Raw genomic sequence first — 17,963 nt, forward strand, 5'->3', positions numbered from 1 at the left:
AGTCTGCCCATGGTGACAAACACGAACAACTGCTTGCTTCTGTTAAAATAAAAAAGATAATTGGGGCGTTGCCAAAATGACAATTTACAGAAGTTTAAATCAACAAAATTATTTCTGTGACGTCATTTTTAGGTTTTTGGTAAACAATGAGATATCTAAAAGGCTAGCTAACCATCTCAAAGCCACATTTTCCTTCAGTTAAAAATGAACGGATAAGTACTATAGTTAATGTTTTAAAAACTTGTGATGAGTATGCGTGTTGCTGCAGTGGTGGCAGCGACTGCCGCCGACTGGACTGGGTTCCCCTGAATGAGCGAGGAACAAACGAAGGCTCATCTCTCGCGAGGAACGACGCCGTTATCGGAATCTCTACAAACAACACGAGAATTCATCATTCACACGGTAATATAACCCAATCTTACACGGTACATGTGCTGCGTGCCAGCAGTGGGGGGAAGAAGATAATTTAAAAATCATAGTTATTCTTTCTTGCAACAATCACGATTGCTGCATTAAATTTTGGCGGCCTTTGGGCCTAACTAGCATGCTAACACCACGCTAGCGTAGACACCGACTCATTTGCGCTGCTTCGTCTTTAACGTTAGCACGCAAGCTTGCAAATCGGATTTTGTAGCTGTGCTAATTTAGCTTACATTGGCTAGTATCTAAACAAGCTAGCTAGTTACCTTACGGTAATGCCGAATATAATGTTTTGCAATTTGAATTGCAGTAACGTTAGTAATAACGTTAGCTATGATACATACAATGCAATTTTGTTAAGGTTACATCCGTTTGTTTTATTTTAACGTTACCCATAACTTAGCTAGCTAGCTAGCTACTTCACGTCGTCAACAACAGACCTCCGCCCAGTTAACCTAGCTAGCTAGCTAACGCTAGCCCTTGCGTTAATGTAGCAAACTAAACGTAGTCAACTTAATCGGGCTGGCAAGACTTTGCCAGTGTGCCCGATATGTAATGTCCGCTGGCTTTCTTTTGCCTGCAGCTGTAATGTTCGCTATCTCGATCCCCTCAAACTACCAGCACTAACGGAACTCAAACTAATATCAGTTAAGGTTAAGAAGATGCCGGCCGGTTTTGCAGTTTTAAGTCAGTTCTCATTCACAATGACATGCCTTTCAATATCATCGCAATGTATTTGGCCATTAATGTAAAGAGGAATTGACCCAAGAGGTGGACATATCATGTCACTGGATACATATCCTCTCTCTCCGACTTGTGTCTGGATCTGGTTCTCTCTCTTCTGAGGAGATACGCCTCTGTGCAAATATACAATGAATGCAATCCTGTTTGAGTCCGAGTTTAGCTAAGTGATTGATGGTTAAAAATGCATTCTTCCATTAATTCCATAAATTGTAAGGCAAAGATTTTTGCCATTGTGAGTTAATTATGCCAAAAACTGATTGCCCTGGCTTGCATCAATATTTACATTAGTAGTCTTTAAAAAAAATAACTTAAACTTTAAAACGTGGGTGTATATTTTTGCACGTAAGCTCGAATGCTTATGTCATAAGAGGCAAATGTACTCAGATGAAAGCTCAAATACATCTCAAAAGTCATAGTAATTTCAAAATAATTTAACTTTGTTCGATGGAGTGATGCACAGAACTTAATTATTACTCCTTTATTACTTACTATGTTGTACACAAAATAGCAATTGTATGATTGTAACTAAGTAATAAAAATGAACAAACATGTTAAGCAGGCAAATAAAATAATGCAACCAATGAATAGCAGCAAACATGACTAAAACATCACACAGCAAAGAGGCTTGACAATATTTGGCATTAGCCTACATATTGCATGCAAACTTTATATCGACTTGACAGACAGATGGTCAGCATAGGAAAGGAGATGGTCAGTATAAGGAAATAATTGTTAAATATGTTTTTAAAAGTCGTAATAATACGAGAGTGATGGTGACTATTCAACTTTTTGTGAAATACCTTAAAAGTTTGTTTGTATGCAACCACTGTACATGCCATTAAAGACTTTTTTGAATAATATAAAGTTATATCTTTTATTTGTTACTAGTTACTGATTTTAACATGAAATAACATCTTATTCCTGCAACTTAAGAAACACTTTCTTAAACATCTGTGAATTGTACAAACAAGTGAAATGCAGTTTATGGAGTTTGAGATTTCTTCAATTGTTTGACAAACTAGTCTAATTTTCCATGCATAGTCTCCATTAATGCAGAGGCAGCAACAGACACAGCAGAAATATATTCTGCCTTATAGTAGCATGTCGGTAGAGAAATATTTTGCTGTCTTGTTAAGTTAACAAAGTTTTCATATGATCTTATTTCAGTTGTGAACAATGTCTGAACAAGAGTTGGATGAAATTGTGCAAATAACAGTGGAGGACTTTAACCAGGATGACCAAACAGGTAAAATTCTTGTGAAACAATATGGAAACTTGAATCTATTCTAGTGTTTATTGAATTGCTGGATATTTACATTCTCTGCCCCCTTGACCAGATATTGTTAGGTTCCATATTAGGCAAGTGCAACACTATCAAACATGGACATTTAATCAGTAACAAGTTTACTAATTCTCACATAATTGTTTTAAAGTGCCCATGTTATGCTCATTTCAGGTTCATAATTGTATTTTGAGGTTGTACCAGAATAGGTTTACATGGTTTAATTTTCAAAAACACCATATTTTTGTTGTACCGCACATTGCTGCAGATCCTCTTTTCACCCTGTGTGTTCAGGTCTCTGTTTTAGTTACAGAGTGAGACATCGCACTTTTATCCCATCTTTGTTGGGAGGCGCACATGCGCAGTAGCTAGGTAAGGATCACATCAGATAGCTCTTTGTTTCTACAACTTCAGTTAGTACAAGGCAGGATTAGTCGGGAGACTTCTTCTAAACGAGGGCGCACTTCCAACTTTGCGTGGAATACCTGCAGAACAGGGACATGTAAGTAGTTCTTTTGTAGATTATGGTGAACTAGTGTGTGTTGTAGCAGTGTTTTGCCATTGAGAACGAGCTAGCATCTAGCATGCTACGGTCAGCCACCTCGTCTCGGCTACTAACATAGAAAGCCCTGCAGATTTTGACCAGCTCACCCAGAGACTGAAGGCAGAAGACATTCAGAAACCGGTATCTTACTCAAAACGGCATGGATTTTTTTTCTCCCAAGTTTGTATGCGTGTGAAGCATGTTTTTTTTTTTTTTTTTTTTCATAATATGGGCACTTTAATGTCAGCTTACTTTAGGGTAAGTGTGTGCTGTACAACTTCATTATTTAAAACTTGAACAATAAACGCTGTAAATGGGTTTGGCACTTGGTGTGATCAGATATTCAATACCCCTGGGTTAGATTGGAGCAGAAGCACAGCTTCAATCTGGGCATCCCGTTTTGAAATCTGATTTAGAAGGCTGATGTGTAGTTTTAAGGGTGTCTCTACATGTATATTTGATTCATGCCAGACATACTGGACAATCATGAAGACGATGAAGAAAGGCCTCAGAAGAAAAAGAGGAAATTAAGCAACAGCCAGGAGAATAACAACAACCAAGACATATCATTTATTAAGGTACCAGCTCTGAATAATGGGCGCTGTCCAAAGCTCATATGGTTTTATACTTTCAAAATATGAGGATAGGATTTGTTAGTTAAATTACACATACCACGTTTTACAATTTGTTTTTCCAGAACCTGTTGGTCTCATTCACTGCGTCAATCAGCCAACGACTGGAGGGAATTGAATCAAAGTTACGTTCCCTGGATGCTACATGCAAAGCCCTTGGATGCAAACTTGACAGCATGGTGCCATGTGCAAAGAGTCCTATCCAGGTTCCTATGGTTGCAGGGTCTCCTCAGGGGGCCACTCAAACTTGGAACAAAGTGCGATGGTAAGATAAAAGTATTTGCACACTAGTGCATGTTTGACCAATTAAACATCGTCTTCATTCAGTCTTGGAGTGCAATTGTCCTTTTCAGTCATTTTACAAAGCTCTATTGTGATTACAGGAGCCAGCAGAACCACAGTACCTAAACTTTATTTTAGAATGCAAAGTAGAGACGCACCGATTACAATTTTCTAGGGCGATTCCGATTTCTCATTGAGTTTGACCAGCCGATACCGATTTTAGCCGATTCCGATTTCATTTTTTCTAACCACTTTCAGCACACACAAACATTTATTTTCATCTTTTCTTTAATAGAACATTTTACATTTTGCATAGAACATTTTTTGAATAGATAATCGATCGCTATAAAATAGAACTATATAAATTACTCCTGGTGTGGGAAATTCACACACATCTAAAGTGCAATGTTATGGAACAACCATTTCCTTCTTTTCACATCCAATATCACACTAAAACTAAACTTCTGTATGTATGAAAACAGGTAATGGCAATAAAATAATATATAAATAACAAATAAAAATAAAATAAATATAGCCTTGCAGTTTAAAGATATTTTTCAAAACACACACATGGGCCTGTTTGAACATCAACAGTAACATTGACTGAAAACAGTCTGTAGTTCCTTTTTTAGCAAGTTTGCTTTATGTGTCATTGTGCATAAATATGAACACTACCGTTGCTGTCAACAGGCTTTACTGCTAACGTTAGCTACCGACGGTTATATTGGAACAATCCAGCAATCAGACGTTACCCTAGAGTGCCGTTACCTGAAACAGATCATTTAACGTCACCGCTCATTTTACACACAGTTTAGCAACAAAACTAAACGCTGAGGGAAGATTACTACGTTTTTAATGTTGGTTTTGAGCAGTATGCATCCCCACTAACCTGGAAAGCGTTTTAAACCGTAACGTTTTAATACAGCGGCCAGCGAGGCGTCAGAGGCAGAGGGACCACAGCGTTCGCTAACGTTAGCTTTTTGTCTCATCTGGGGTCTGATAAACAGTAAATTCATCAAAGTCCGTGTGCCCAATGCTATTTTTCCGATAAACTGTAGCTGTCATATTTCACGGGACCCGCGTGAGTGCGGTACTCATGTTCCAGTTTTTCAGCCTCAGAGGGGAGAGCGGCTGACCGTTCGCCTGAGATCAGTAGAGCAGACGGCTCTGCAGAGCCGTGCATTATTACGACTTTATGACATTTCATAAACAGCTGATGGAGCGGCAGTGCGCCGTTGCTACATACATATAGCGGAAACCCTGCATGTGCACGTGTGGTGCTGATGTTGCGCGATGGAAATCATGCGGCCCCCGAGTGAATTTGACCGGCATAAAATCGGCATAGGTCAGACCGACCGGCAGGTCGCCGGTCATGGCCGATGATGTGAAAATCAGCCAATTCCGGTCACCAGCCGGTCAATCGGTGCATCTCTACTGCAAATCCTGCATACATGTGCCAGTTAACCACTGTGTTTTGAACTTCTCCTTCAGTGTTGTTCCACAAACAAATGTGATAGTGAGCAGTGAACTCCCGAAGGGCACTAGCCAAGAAGACTCCCCTCTGGAGAATCTGCTCAGCAAGTGAGTGGCTCAAATTCACACTACATGCCTAGTGGAGACAGAGGTCAGAATTGTGCAAATCCTTCCCAACACAGCGCCTCATGAACAATGGTGGGGTCGTTATTGGAAAACAATAATCAACCTTGCCCCAGTTTTCAGTCCAGACAATTTAATCTGTATTCCTCACACAAGGTGGCCGCTGCCATGATCTGTCTGTGTTGGACCTACTGATTACAAATTTGTGTTTCTTTTCAGCACGATGACCAGGAAGCGTCAGAACACAATCCTGGTAAAGGTGCCGGCCCCTGAGGAGAGTCAGGAAGAACAAGACAGCGGCTCCGAGGCCAGCGACACTGTTTCTAATGGTGGCCATTCCAGCAACGCGCAAAATGGCCAAAATGTCACACTCATCACACTCAATTCAGAAGGTATGACATCACACATTGCTTTTGTTCCCTTGTAGTCAGTGGACTACAAGGTCGTATTTTTAAGGACTGTCTCACTGATTTTAAATTGTGTTCTTTCATATACACCATTACACTTGTCAGTATTCTCTGCATTTACTTGCAAGCCAATCAAATTAAAATGGCTGTATATACAGTATATAGGCCTAGTGCTTTTATCCAAAGTGCCAAATTTGCCTCTCATTCACCAATTTACACACGATAGCAGGTGCTGGTCTGGACACTGGTCTGATTTAGGAGTAGGGTTGGGCATCGAGAACCGATTCCTAATCGGAATCGTTTCAAAAATTACGATTCCATCAGAATCGTTTCTTTATTGGAATCGTTTGGAATCGTTTGGAGGATTTGGTTTCAAATCTGATCATAGGTTCCAAATTTAATATGCGCAAGTTTTGGTTTCCGTAGCAGCCAGGTGCTTGTTGTGTTGCAGCCGTGCAGCACAGTAAGCGGAGCTCTAGTGTGGCTTTATTTTGCATTGTAAAAGCTGTAAAACTGCAACCCACCTCTGAATCAAAATAAAACTTTCCTCTTATTTGTGAAATAAGCATCTAACCCGTTTCAACTCCACCACTCAAAGTATCGGAATTGCGAATCGATAAGAACCGGAATCGAAAGGAAGAATCGGAATTGGAATCAGAATCGTTAAAATCCAAACGATGCCCATCCCTATTTAGGAGCCACAGCTGCTGCAAATAATTGCTTTTGATTGTTTTGTTAAGATTGTACTTATTTAACATGGCTAACGTGACGCTTTCAGATGGTTTCCATATTAAAGGAAAAGCAAACTGCTCATGCGTCCTATTCATGTCCCTGTGGTTCTGTCTCAACCTGTATTGATAAATGCTCTGATTGGTCTTATATGTTTTCAGTGGCTTTGCTTAGCGTGTTTTGCTGTGCCAGACAGAATTGTTCAATTCTAAATGTGCAAACCTAAATGAAGTCCACATTGTTGTTACTGTGTTGCTATTTGCTGCGATTGTTGGTTTGGTTATTTTCGGTGGACTTGGAACGTTCTTGATTATCTTCAAACGCAAACTATTATTCATTTATTTGCTGCTGTGGGTTACCATGATAAAAACTTGTTAGTCAGCAAGAGCTGGATGGTACCATGTGGTGTTCAGAACAGGGTGTCTCATGCTTTGTTTTTGTGTTTGTTTGTGTGGTGAATTTAACAGCTAACATACGCTGAGAGCAAACAGCCGGACCACATATTCAGCTTTTTAATATCATCAATAACATAAGTTTTGCCTTCACCTACTTCTCATTTACTGCCACATGGGTGTGCTATTGTATTACATGAAGTATCTCAGTGGCTCTCTACCAGTGTGGTATTTGTCAACCTGTGAAGGAAAACTAGGTAGAGTTACATACTGCCCCAAATCTCAGTAATTTTAACATGTTTGATGAAAGAGAGCCATGTAACTGGGTTTGAATTGTTCTCCTCTTTACTGTAGATGATTACCCAGAGGGCACCTGGTTGGGAGATGAGAACAACCCAGAGATGCGAGTTCGTTGCCCAGTGTCTCCAGCTGACATGCTCCATATCACCACAAACTGCCGCACCGCAGAGAAAATGGCTCTGACGCTGTTGGACTACCTGTTCCATCGGGAGGTCCAGGCCATGTCAAACCTCTCTGGCCAGGGCAAACATGGCAAGAAGCAGCTGGACCCGCTCATGATCTATGGCATTCGCTGTGAGTCCTCCTGCCATGACATTATAACCATCTAGTATTGACAAATGCATCAATTTCCTGCCACATGCTTCACTTTGTGATGACAAAGTGGAGGTAGACCTGGTGGTAAACATTATTTCATGACAGGCCAGTTTACAAAAAAAAGAGCATCTTTATAGTTACCATTATCTAACTGACAAAATGACCCACTAGTAACTGTCAAAGCAGTATCCAGCAACCACGATTATTGCATGATTTCTGCATAGTTTATTTATACTAATAAATCTCACTTAGCGGGGTTTAAATCCTTGCCCCCTTACAGCAATAAATGAACTCTGTGGGACCTTCCCACATTTCATCTTTGTTCCATTACAAAGCGGCACCGATTTGAACACCGAAATAGACTGCAGTCTGTATTCCCAAGGCGGGTTACAACAACACGTATTCATCAGTGCACACGCATTAATGTGCAACACATTTTATAACATACCAGACTGTAAATGACAAGCACATGTCTGGTAGAAAAATCCTAACGGAGTCACCCTCAATTCAGTGAACTCTTTGATTCCTGAGGAAGCAGAGTCAGGGCTATGATGGTAGACAGACAGATATTTATGAAGGTCCTGTGGCTATGTACTATATTGATATATTTCATATTGGTGTGTAAAAAGGGGCCCTGTTAGCTTTAGCCTTTCATTTAGGGTGCAGATTGTGCCCCCTGCAGGAGGTTTTAGTAAATATCCCCCATGGCATGCATGAGTGCTTGTATGCTTAGTTACCTGTATTTCCTCTCAACAGTATGGGTGGGTGTAGTTACTGTACATGCAGATTTGGACTGACATAGAGGTATGCATAGGTTGGAGCCGGGCCAGGTGACTTTTGGGTGACTCATTCTGCCTGCTTTGGAAAAAAAGGAAAAAGGAATGAAGGAGCAAGTGCCGTGCCTGCCTGTACAGGACCAATCAGGTGTGAAAGGGCTGCCATACAATGCTATCCCACTGTCCACAGATGCCCCTCAGCCCCCCCTCTGTCTCATTTTCTACCCTGAGGCTATAGCTTCGTTGTTAATTTAGTAGAAATGAGCTGTCAGGCGGCCCACCCCCTTAAAACAGTCTATAAGAGTGAGGTTGGCAGCCACTAAATACAGCTGCATCCAGTTTCCCCTGCTCATATCTCTACTGAGGAAGGGATGAGGGACAGTCACAGGCCTGCGTTAACACTGCTTGTCGAAGGGTAAGTGTGCAGAAGTAAACAGAATCAGGAAAATTGTTTCCTTTGGTTTTCATAAACGTGATTGCAGATGAAGTAGCCCTATTACAAACACCTCCTGTCCTATTATATAGGCCTAGCCCATCAGCTTAATTATGGCCAGCATATATTCTATTGCAGTCTTATGGTGTAGACACATATAGCCGACGGCCGACCGTTGACAGAAAACCCCGTCGATATCATCAGTCGCGTCCCTGAGGTCCAAAAAACACCAAAGAACACACCAAAAAGACGAGAGGAGACGAGATGTAGTACATCTCTATAACAGCAGGCGGAGCTAATCTGTAATGTTGTAATTGTAGCTGATTGGACGAACGCGCCACATGGGTTTGTTTTCTCCGGAAATTCAGAACCAGACTATCATGGCGGCCGTTCAGAATACGATCTCATATTGTACTCAAATAGTTAACTGAAACATGTTTCTGAAAACATTTTAAGCGAGAAATAGGCCATGCAGTTGCTGAATCTGTCTTCATTTCAGCTCAACAAAGGTCAGTTTAAAAGATTTTCATCAGATTTTGAGAGACTGTAGTCACCTCATTCCGCTCATCATTTCCGGGTGAGTTCCCTGCCGCCGACCGAACAGTCAGGTCGGCCAAAATGAACGCCGACAGCCCCTCAGACGGACGACGACACGGGACACACCGAACGGATTTGAGTCACTGACCTCGCCAGACTGTCCCACGGCCGATAATCGGCCTGATGTGTCCAAGCCTTTAGGCAGTGTCCTCATTTTGGATCTTTTAGGATGCTCATTCATTGTATCCAACATGTGTGTACTTATATTAAAAGCTTATGTAAGACATCTCATCTACATTTATGATGATAATATCAGTGTATATTAATTAGGTTATGGCAGGGACATGTAAAAATATTCAGTACTTGTTTCCTCCACTAAAGATCAAAGCAGACTATTTAGTTTCCTGCACTATTGAAACTGAAAGGAGGAGGCAAATTAATGGAGGGAGCATTTCCGGGGCAAAAGGACACAGAAAAGAAAATAGCCTGAGCTGGGACAGATCAATTTTGAGACATGATACAACCAAGCCGACAATATTTTGGATTATTTATACACTGTGATGACCTTTGAACTCTCCGTGTCCCCACAGGCCACTTGTTCCACAAATTTGGCATCACTGAGTCAGACTGGTATCGCATCAAGCAAAGCATCGACTCAAAGTGTCGCACCGCCTGGAGACGCAAGCAGCGTGGCCAGAGTCTGGCTGTCAAGAGCTTCTCCAAACGCACACCTCGGAGTACATCGGGAGGTAAAGTATAGATTATTATCAGCGGGCTGTAAAGCATGTATTTGTATAACTTTCTGTGCATCATCACGATGGCATGTGCTATATAGGATTGTGTGTGTGTGTGTGTGTGTGTGTGTGTGTGTGTGTGTGTGTGTGTGTGTACACATAATAGCGACTTCATATTCACACCTTAAGTACCCTTAAACAGTAAGGGCTGAAGTTAATTATTTGTTTACTTTTCTGTATTAATATGCATACTAAGGACAACTGATTCTCTTTAAACTACTGAATCTGCTTTAAGATTCAGACATTGTAAAAATACCACCTATATGTTATGTGACAGCCAGGTGGAACGACAGTGACACAATGAAAGAGAGACACAGCAACAGTGTCAGAGAGACAGCAAAAAAAAGAGGATTGAATCCATAAAGAAAATGATTTATATTTCTCTAATCTAAGACGACCTCCTGTTTCTACGGTATTTACCAGAACATTTACATTTGGTTATTTACTGTGTACCATTCTTTCTTTTTCCAAACATATCATATACAACTTAATAGAGAACAAACCACATACTAATATGTCAAAGAAGCATGTATACGACTGGAGAGAATTTTAACAAGTTAAGCATTAGATCACATTCAGAAATCCTATTTAAGTCAACATTAACATATCCAATTACTCTAAAACCTTCTGACACTTTTCTTGTTGAAATGCTTTCGGAGTGAGCACATTACCATTTATCTCTATTGTTTGAGAAAACTAATACCTACCTGGCTCCAAGTCTTTATCAGCTGATAACGTTGCTATGTTTTTGCGGCTGTTTCCTAATCAAACAAGGTGCACAGTTGTGAGAATCAACTACACACCCCAAAAAAGAGACATCTGCTGGTGTTTCTTTTGGTTACGGGCCAGTGACGCCATCGCTGGTTATTGCTTTCAGTGGAGCGGCATGTTACGTTAGTTAGTTCGTAGTTATGGACCTCATTATCTTAAAGGGAACATTTGCCACCTTATTAATGTGGATGTCCAAATCAGTGCTGATGGTAAATGCAGTCCATGAAGAAAAAAATTCCCCAGTGCGTGCAATATTGACTGAGAAAACAAAGTCTCCTGCTTGCAGAGATGTGGCAGCCACGCCTACATGAACCAGGATGCATTGCGAGTGAGCAGTGAGTTGCTAAGCACTCTTAGCTTTTTAGAAAACAAAATAAACTCACAATATTCGTACACCTAAACAAAAAAATACAACCATACACCTAAATTCAACATCTAAATTCCTACATCTAAATTGAAGTTAGTCCCTTTCACCGAGCGGCAGCTCAGGTTCTGGAGGCTCCTTGCCGCTGGCTGAATACGGCTTAATAGCCAAGTAAGCCTGTAAAAATGTGCACTGTAAAAACTCCTCGTCCATATCATCCTCTGCATATTTTCGCTAATGGAAACGTAGCTAGTTTGCAATACAAGAGAAGAGAACAGGAAGTTTCTGCGCGGCATTGCGCCCCACAGCTACCCAAACTGAAGAAGCACTCTGTAGTTATTTCGTAGAGCAGACTTTGCAGCTATATCCCTAAAGCAGATAGATAGAAATAAGGTTGAAAATCTGCAATTATTTTTTTTTAAATTGAAGGAAGTAAAAAGATTTCAGATTTTTCAGATTTGTTCAACTTTGATCTGTGAATTTGAACTGATGCTCCACCTATTTAAAAGGGTGTTTTCTTTCTGCAAACTTGGAGGAGGATTTCAGTTAAGTCGGCCTCTTTATCATCTTGATAGTGAAAGCTTTCTTTTGGTTGTGACCCAGGTTTACCATGGATGGCCACCAATGAATATGTTTATACATTGTTACTGGTTAGTCCACCTAGAGGCTTTCCATTAGCATTACACTGGCCAAAATAGATTAGGTGCAGATTTTCAGTTGGTCAGTTTTGGCATATTCTTGCATTGGCAGACCTTCCTCCACAGCGCTGCCGAGGAGGGTCTGGCTAGTCCACAAAGCATTTCGGGATGGGAGAGAAACGTCCTCTGGTTTATTGGCATTTCTTTAAACCAATGACAGTCTTCATGGTAGTCTGTACATTCAGAAATTGTTTTAGTCATGTGACAGAAAACTCAGATAGGACAGATGGTCTGGCTAGCTGTCTAGATTTACCCTGCAGAGATCTGAGGAGCAGTTAACCATAGTCCTCACAAATACATTTAAAATTCCAACACAAAGAAAGCGTATGGTAACGGACATCCAGCCGAAAAGAAAGATATATGTTGGAATGTCTGGCGGCAACGGAGCAATCCCGGAAGTGGAAGGTCGTGGATATAGACTAGTTTTGGCATGACCAGGGAACTACCACGTTACATAATTTACATGCGCCCTTTTCTCATTCATTGGCTGTTTTGCACCGAAAGACAAAGGATTCAAAGTTCCCTTTTTCTCTCAGTGCCTGTTTTATTACTTTGTATGCATGTATGCAGGACAATGACAGTCACACACAATACACTCATACAGGTCTTATTTCATCAGCTATATGAAAGCTATTTTAAGACCTGAACCCAAATTCAGATACAGTGTGTATTGCTGCAGATGGTTGTAATCTGCACACAATGCCTGCTGTCCTTCTCTCCCTGTGAGCCATCACCTCTCACCTCTGACCAGGGAAAAGTAAGACGGCAGGGGAAACCCAAATATCCTGTGAGCACACACTAGGGGTGGATTGTCAGGCCCTTCCTTTTCAGGCCACACACCCCAGAGTGTATAACACAAATACTAGTTCAGATGGTGCATGCACAAACATGCAAAGACACACACCAAACGATATTTCCTTCCCTAATCAGATTACATGTTAATGGATCGGGTAGAGGGAATTCTTCTGCTTTTAAAACCATTATTTATTAGCAAACCAGCAATGAGAGCTCAGACCAAAGCTGTAGTTTTCACAAGCCACCTGGCTCTTGCTTCCTCATCTGGCAAACAAAAGCACCAAGGATTATTTACATAGTACAGCACATAGCAGTAACAACGAAAGATGGGAGACAGCCTTACTTTTCAAAGCAGCATAACACAAAACAGAAATTTTGAAGTGTATGTGATATGTGTATCATTTAAAGACATTTATTTTTTCATGCTCAAAAAAGTAATCGTAGTAGTAGACTGCATTTCTCAGCACTGTTAACCAGAGATGGGGACTCAAGTCTGAGACTTGGACTGGAGTCGCACTGAAGTCGCACAAACAGCTGACTTCAGACTTGACTTGCGACTCAACAACCAGTTTTCATGCAATTATTGCTTTTTAAATCTGAATTCATGCATTTCTATTTTCTTTTATTGGCGCATATACGTTGGGGAAACGTATGACTCACATATCAAAAAATGCATTGACGATGGCGACACCAAGTCCCTCCCGGAGTTGTGCCTTTTGTCATTAGTTTTGCTTTCAATAATCTGGTAAACGGTGGCAGTAAGCGAACAGCTACATGCAAAGGTGTGTGGCACCGAGATAAATGATGCCGGATCAACAACGTTGGACTTCATCAGGCATCTCAAAACGCACCCAGATGGGTCAGTCACTCGCTAACGTGAAAGAGACGTTAACATTTAGCATATATCGTCACAGGAAACAAGCTAACCATCGAAAAGTGTTGTGCAAATGCTGGGAACAGGCAAATTGTATCTTTATAGTTAGTAGTTGCTGAGGCTCAGACAACCATGGCGCACAGGAGGCGGGACGCACAGATCCATCTCCCCAGGAACAAACGCTGTGTCGGGTGGGCAAACTCATGTGATGCATCATTGATCCCGTGGATGATTTGTAGGCTGTTAAGCGAACAAGGTGTACCCGGTCCACCAAACACTGGGCCGTCTTGACTGTCTTAATTCTGCACATATTTCTGTTACTGTAGTCCTATTTACTATTTCATTATTTCATCCATGCGTGACAACGGATCAGTGGCCCCCCTTAATCATGACTATGGAGACGTAAATGGCATCCACACTCAGTGATTATAAAAATTCAAACTGCTTATTGTGCGTAATTTGGACTAACACTGAGATGCATGTTCTGTAACTGGTGTGGCGCTGCCACTTTTCTCTTGATTTCCACTTTGACATTAGACGTTTTTTTGAGTGAAAGAGACGTTACGTTTAGCATATATCGTCACCGGTACTGTAACAAGCTAACCATCGCAAAGGGTTGTGCTAATGCTGGGAACAGGCAAATTGTATCTTTATAGTTGCATCCATATGATGTGACAGACTTAAGTTAATATTTCACCAGGTCCGAGGGGTAAAGGGATGTGTTAGGTAGACCCCATAAAGTTATCCTACAACTGAATTTGATACTGTACTGTATGGATGGTAGCTACAGGACATGCTTTGAATTCATAATATTTAAGAATACAGTGTTAGGGACAGATCAGATGACCAGAGACTTGACTTGGACTTGTTGCAAAAGACTTGAGACTTGACTTGGACTTGCCCCTCAAATACTTGAGACTTGACTTGGACTTCCAAAAAATGACTTGTGAACATCTCTGCTGTTAACTACTGTAAAGTCTGTTACAAGATAGGCCCTTTAATCCTTTAGTCCTCACTTCTCCCAAATAGTCTTTTTATTGCTGCACATTTTGACATCCTACTAGAGAAGGTGTGATTTTGTTTATTTTGTGGCCTTTGATGCAGACTCTGCTGTAGAGCTGGGCAATATATTGATATTATATCGATATTGTGATATGAGCGTAGATATCATCTTAGATTTTGGATATCGTAATATCGTGATATGACATAAGTGTTGTCTTTTCCTGGTTTTAAATGCTGCATTATAGTAATGTATAGTAATAGGGTTAGGGTTAGTATAGTAATGTCATTTTCTGAACTTAACCAGACCAGAGCTCTAGCTGTTCTATTATTTGCCTTCTCCCCACTTAGACATTATGTCCACATTACTGATGATTATTTATTATCATCTTATTGTGTAAATATTTTGTGGAAGCACCAATTGTCAACCCTAGAATATCACCCCAATATCGATAACAAGGTATTTGGTCAAAAATATCGTAATATCTGATTTTCTCCATATCGCCCAGCCCTACTCTGCTCTCTGCCTTTGATTGCTGACATGGTGTCTTTAATGTCTTGTGGTTGGAGCTGCAATGGTTAATGTGACGAGTCCATGCAGGGGTTTCAGACTGCTGGTGTGATAGCGGGTGTTTAGACTGAGGCCTGGAGTTTGTGTTTGGCTGTTAGACCATGAGTGTGTTTGGATGGCTAGCTAGAGAGTCCTCATTGTGTATTTAGGCGGTTGATAAAGTATAAACACGGCATCATCAGGCAGATGGCCTGGACATTAGCCAGGTTTTTTTTATACAAGAGGTTGCTAAGGCCTCTGCTAGTGTGTGTGTGTGTGTGTGTGTTGGTTTGTGTGTGTTGGTTTGTGTGTGTGTGTGTGTGTGTGTTGGTTTGTGTGTTGGTTTGTGTGTCTGTGTCATCTCATCCTTTTTTTCTTATGTGCGCTTGAATCCTTTGCACTGTATTCCTGACTTACTTCCACTGTACACTAAGGCATGTATACCCGGGTTCGGACAGAGATTTAGAAATTATGGTCGGGTTCAGGTTGGGCTCGGTCACATCAGCACGTTAAGACATTTTTTGTAAAATGGTGCTGTGTGTGTGTGTGTGTGTGTGTGTGTGTGTGTGTGTGTGTGTGTGTGTGTGTGTGTGTGTGTGTGTGTGTGGGGTAGGTGGGGTAGGTGGGCAGAAGAGAGAAAGAGGAAGCAGACGTGTAGATGCGACCGCAGCAGAGTTGGTGGAATAAGTTTTGTACACAGTGTGTGCGGTGTCCGAAATAAACCCCAGACTGAAAGCCAAGTTCATTCATTTGTCTCCCCTGGTTTTCTGATCACGGTCGGAAAAGAAGCAAGCAGGAAAGGAAATTTAAAACCGCTTATTAATGTGCGCTTGTGGCCCCGTGTGCTCTGATGCGCTCATCTGTTGACATTTCCGAATGCCTTCCTACAGTTGCTTAATAAAAGCGGGCTTTCCTCTCGTACATGTGTCATTAGTATGAGAATAAAATGAGATTTTAACTGTGTCGGGCTCGGACACTAATTTATTAATGCCTGTTGGACGCGGGCCGGGCTCGGACAGAAAAATTCGGCCCGATCCGGACTCTACTGTACACATGAACGCACCAATGACCATACGTTTTGTCCTCCTAACCAGAGGGAGGCGTGGGAGAAGAAACGGGCCACATTGAGACTGCCACCCAGCAGACCTTGCACTACACACTGGCCAATCAACAAGTCCAGTTCCACCGTATTGGCGAAGATGGACAAGTTCAGGTGGTGAGTGTCAGGCATTTCATCCCTCAATCTTTCTCTGAATTAAGCAAACCTTTATTTATTTATAGGCAAACACACAACAAAGTGCTCTCTTACGGTATGAGTATTTATCCTCCTTTCTCACAATATTTATCAGATGTGTATCTTACAATTAGCTCACTTTATTCTGATATTTATTTTCTCTCACTGCTGTCATATGAGGGCCCCATAGAGAAGGGTTTGTAGTGCAGGGGGACAGCTCTTTCCACCCACCACAGTGACACATACAGCAGTATAGTATAGTGCAGCTCATGTCAACGAAGGCGTTGTCCACGCTCAGGGATTGGATGACCTTACAGCTGCTGTGGCCAAAAGTCACAGTCAGGCCCGCTACAGCGTTATGGGTGGGCTGACAAGGAGGAAATGACCGGACCTCTCATATCTTGTCTTCATTGTGCCCTGAAATCACCCCAAATACCTAATTTTAACAAATGAGGAGCCGGTCAGTCGATTAAAGTCTATTGCCTGTTGTCTTAAAGATAGCAGAGTTTTTAAGTTACACTGTCTGTGGAATTGATCAAATTGATAAAGTGCCCTGTATTAGGTCAGGGTTTATCATTAAGGTTACAGGCAATAATTGGCCCGTTCTTGTATAGCCAAACCGCTGGTGACAGATACTATACACACAAGCTGTGAGACAATGTTTGTCATGAGGGCTTTCTTCATTAGGAAATTAAATAAAAGTTCATTTTCTAAGAGCTACAAGTGCATGTGTGTGGGTTACAAAGTCATTCTTACCAACAAAAAAATGTGATTAAACTACATGATATACACCCACTCTGTGTAATGACAGTGCTACGAAGTTAGCTCATAATTTACAGTGTTGAGTATATCTGTTGTTAATAGGTTGCTACGTGATGCATGGTTTTGGAGGAACTGATAAGTGACTCACCTGAGAAAGGAAGGAACAGGCATCAAAGATGGAGGGCGGACAGGCACGAAGAGAAGTTAGGGAGAAGGTGGAAGGCTGAGAGAGAATGATTTTCAGGAGCTCCGTGTGCAGTTTTTACCCTCCCGGCACTGCAGAGTATAAAGGGTGCAGCTGATCTTAAAATTTATGAGTGCTGCTAATACGGCAGAGGAAATGAAGTATACTTACTGGCTTTGATTCAGTGCCGCAAACAATGTCTGATAATAACAAACAAAATGTGTAGCTGGATTACACGCACCACACAAGGACTGCTATTTAATTATTTTTAACCACATTCTGTACATTGCAGCTAAAATAAAGCTTAAAGGATAGATTCACAATGTTTCAAGATTCTCTTAAAACAATGGTCTTATGCCCATATGAACATTGAAACAGGTTTTGCTTGCTGTGGTCATCGCTCCACTTCATACTGGCATTAAGAGATCCCTTCCTTTCCCACCCTTTCTGTGATTTTAATGTAAATGTGAGCCACTTGATTTGTTTATCTTAAGACTACTGAAGCTTCATACAATACATTTTTGCACAAAGCAAGGACTGGATTTTGAT

The 17,963-nt window shown here is 41.3% G+C and overlaps 1 protein-coding gene across 2 annotated transcripts in view; it reads left to right on the top strand.

The window, feature by feature from the left end:
* Positions 1-243: 243 nt before the first annotated feature.
* The window catches only part of LOC120564373 (BTG3 associated nuclear protein), a 48,980-nt gene continuing 31,260 nt past the window's right edge, over positions 244-17,963 (top strand). The window contains exons 1-9 of one of the 2 annotated variants that reach the window (XM_039809268.1): positions 244-402; positions 2,332-2,410; positions 3,462-3,568; positions 3,688-3,887; positions 5,396-5,485; positions 5,720-5,892; positions 7,383-7,622; positions 9,980-10,138; positions 16,329-16,450. In XM_039809268.1, coding sequence (XP_039665202.1) covers positions 2,341-2,410; positions 3,462-3,568; positions 3,688-3,887; positions 5,396-5,485; positions 5,720-5,892; positions 7,383-7,622; positions 9,980-10,138; positions 16,329-16,450 — 1,161 coding nt within the window. In that variant the 5' untranslated portion in view covers positions 244-402; positions 2,332-2,340. The other variant, XM_039809269.1, reaches the window with a different exon arrangement.

This window comes from Perca fluviatilis, chromosome 8 (assembly GCF_010015445.1).
Source record: "Perca fluviatilis chromosome 8, GENO_Pfluv_1.0, whole genome shotgun sequence".
Classification (NCBI taxonomy): domain Eukaryota; kingdom Metazoa; phylum Chordata; class Actinopteri; order Perciformes; family Percidae; genus Perca; species Perca fluviatilis.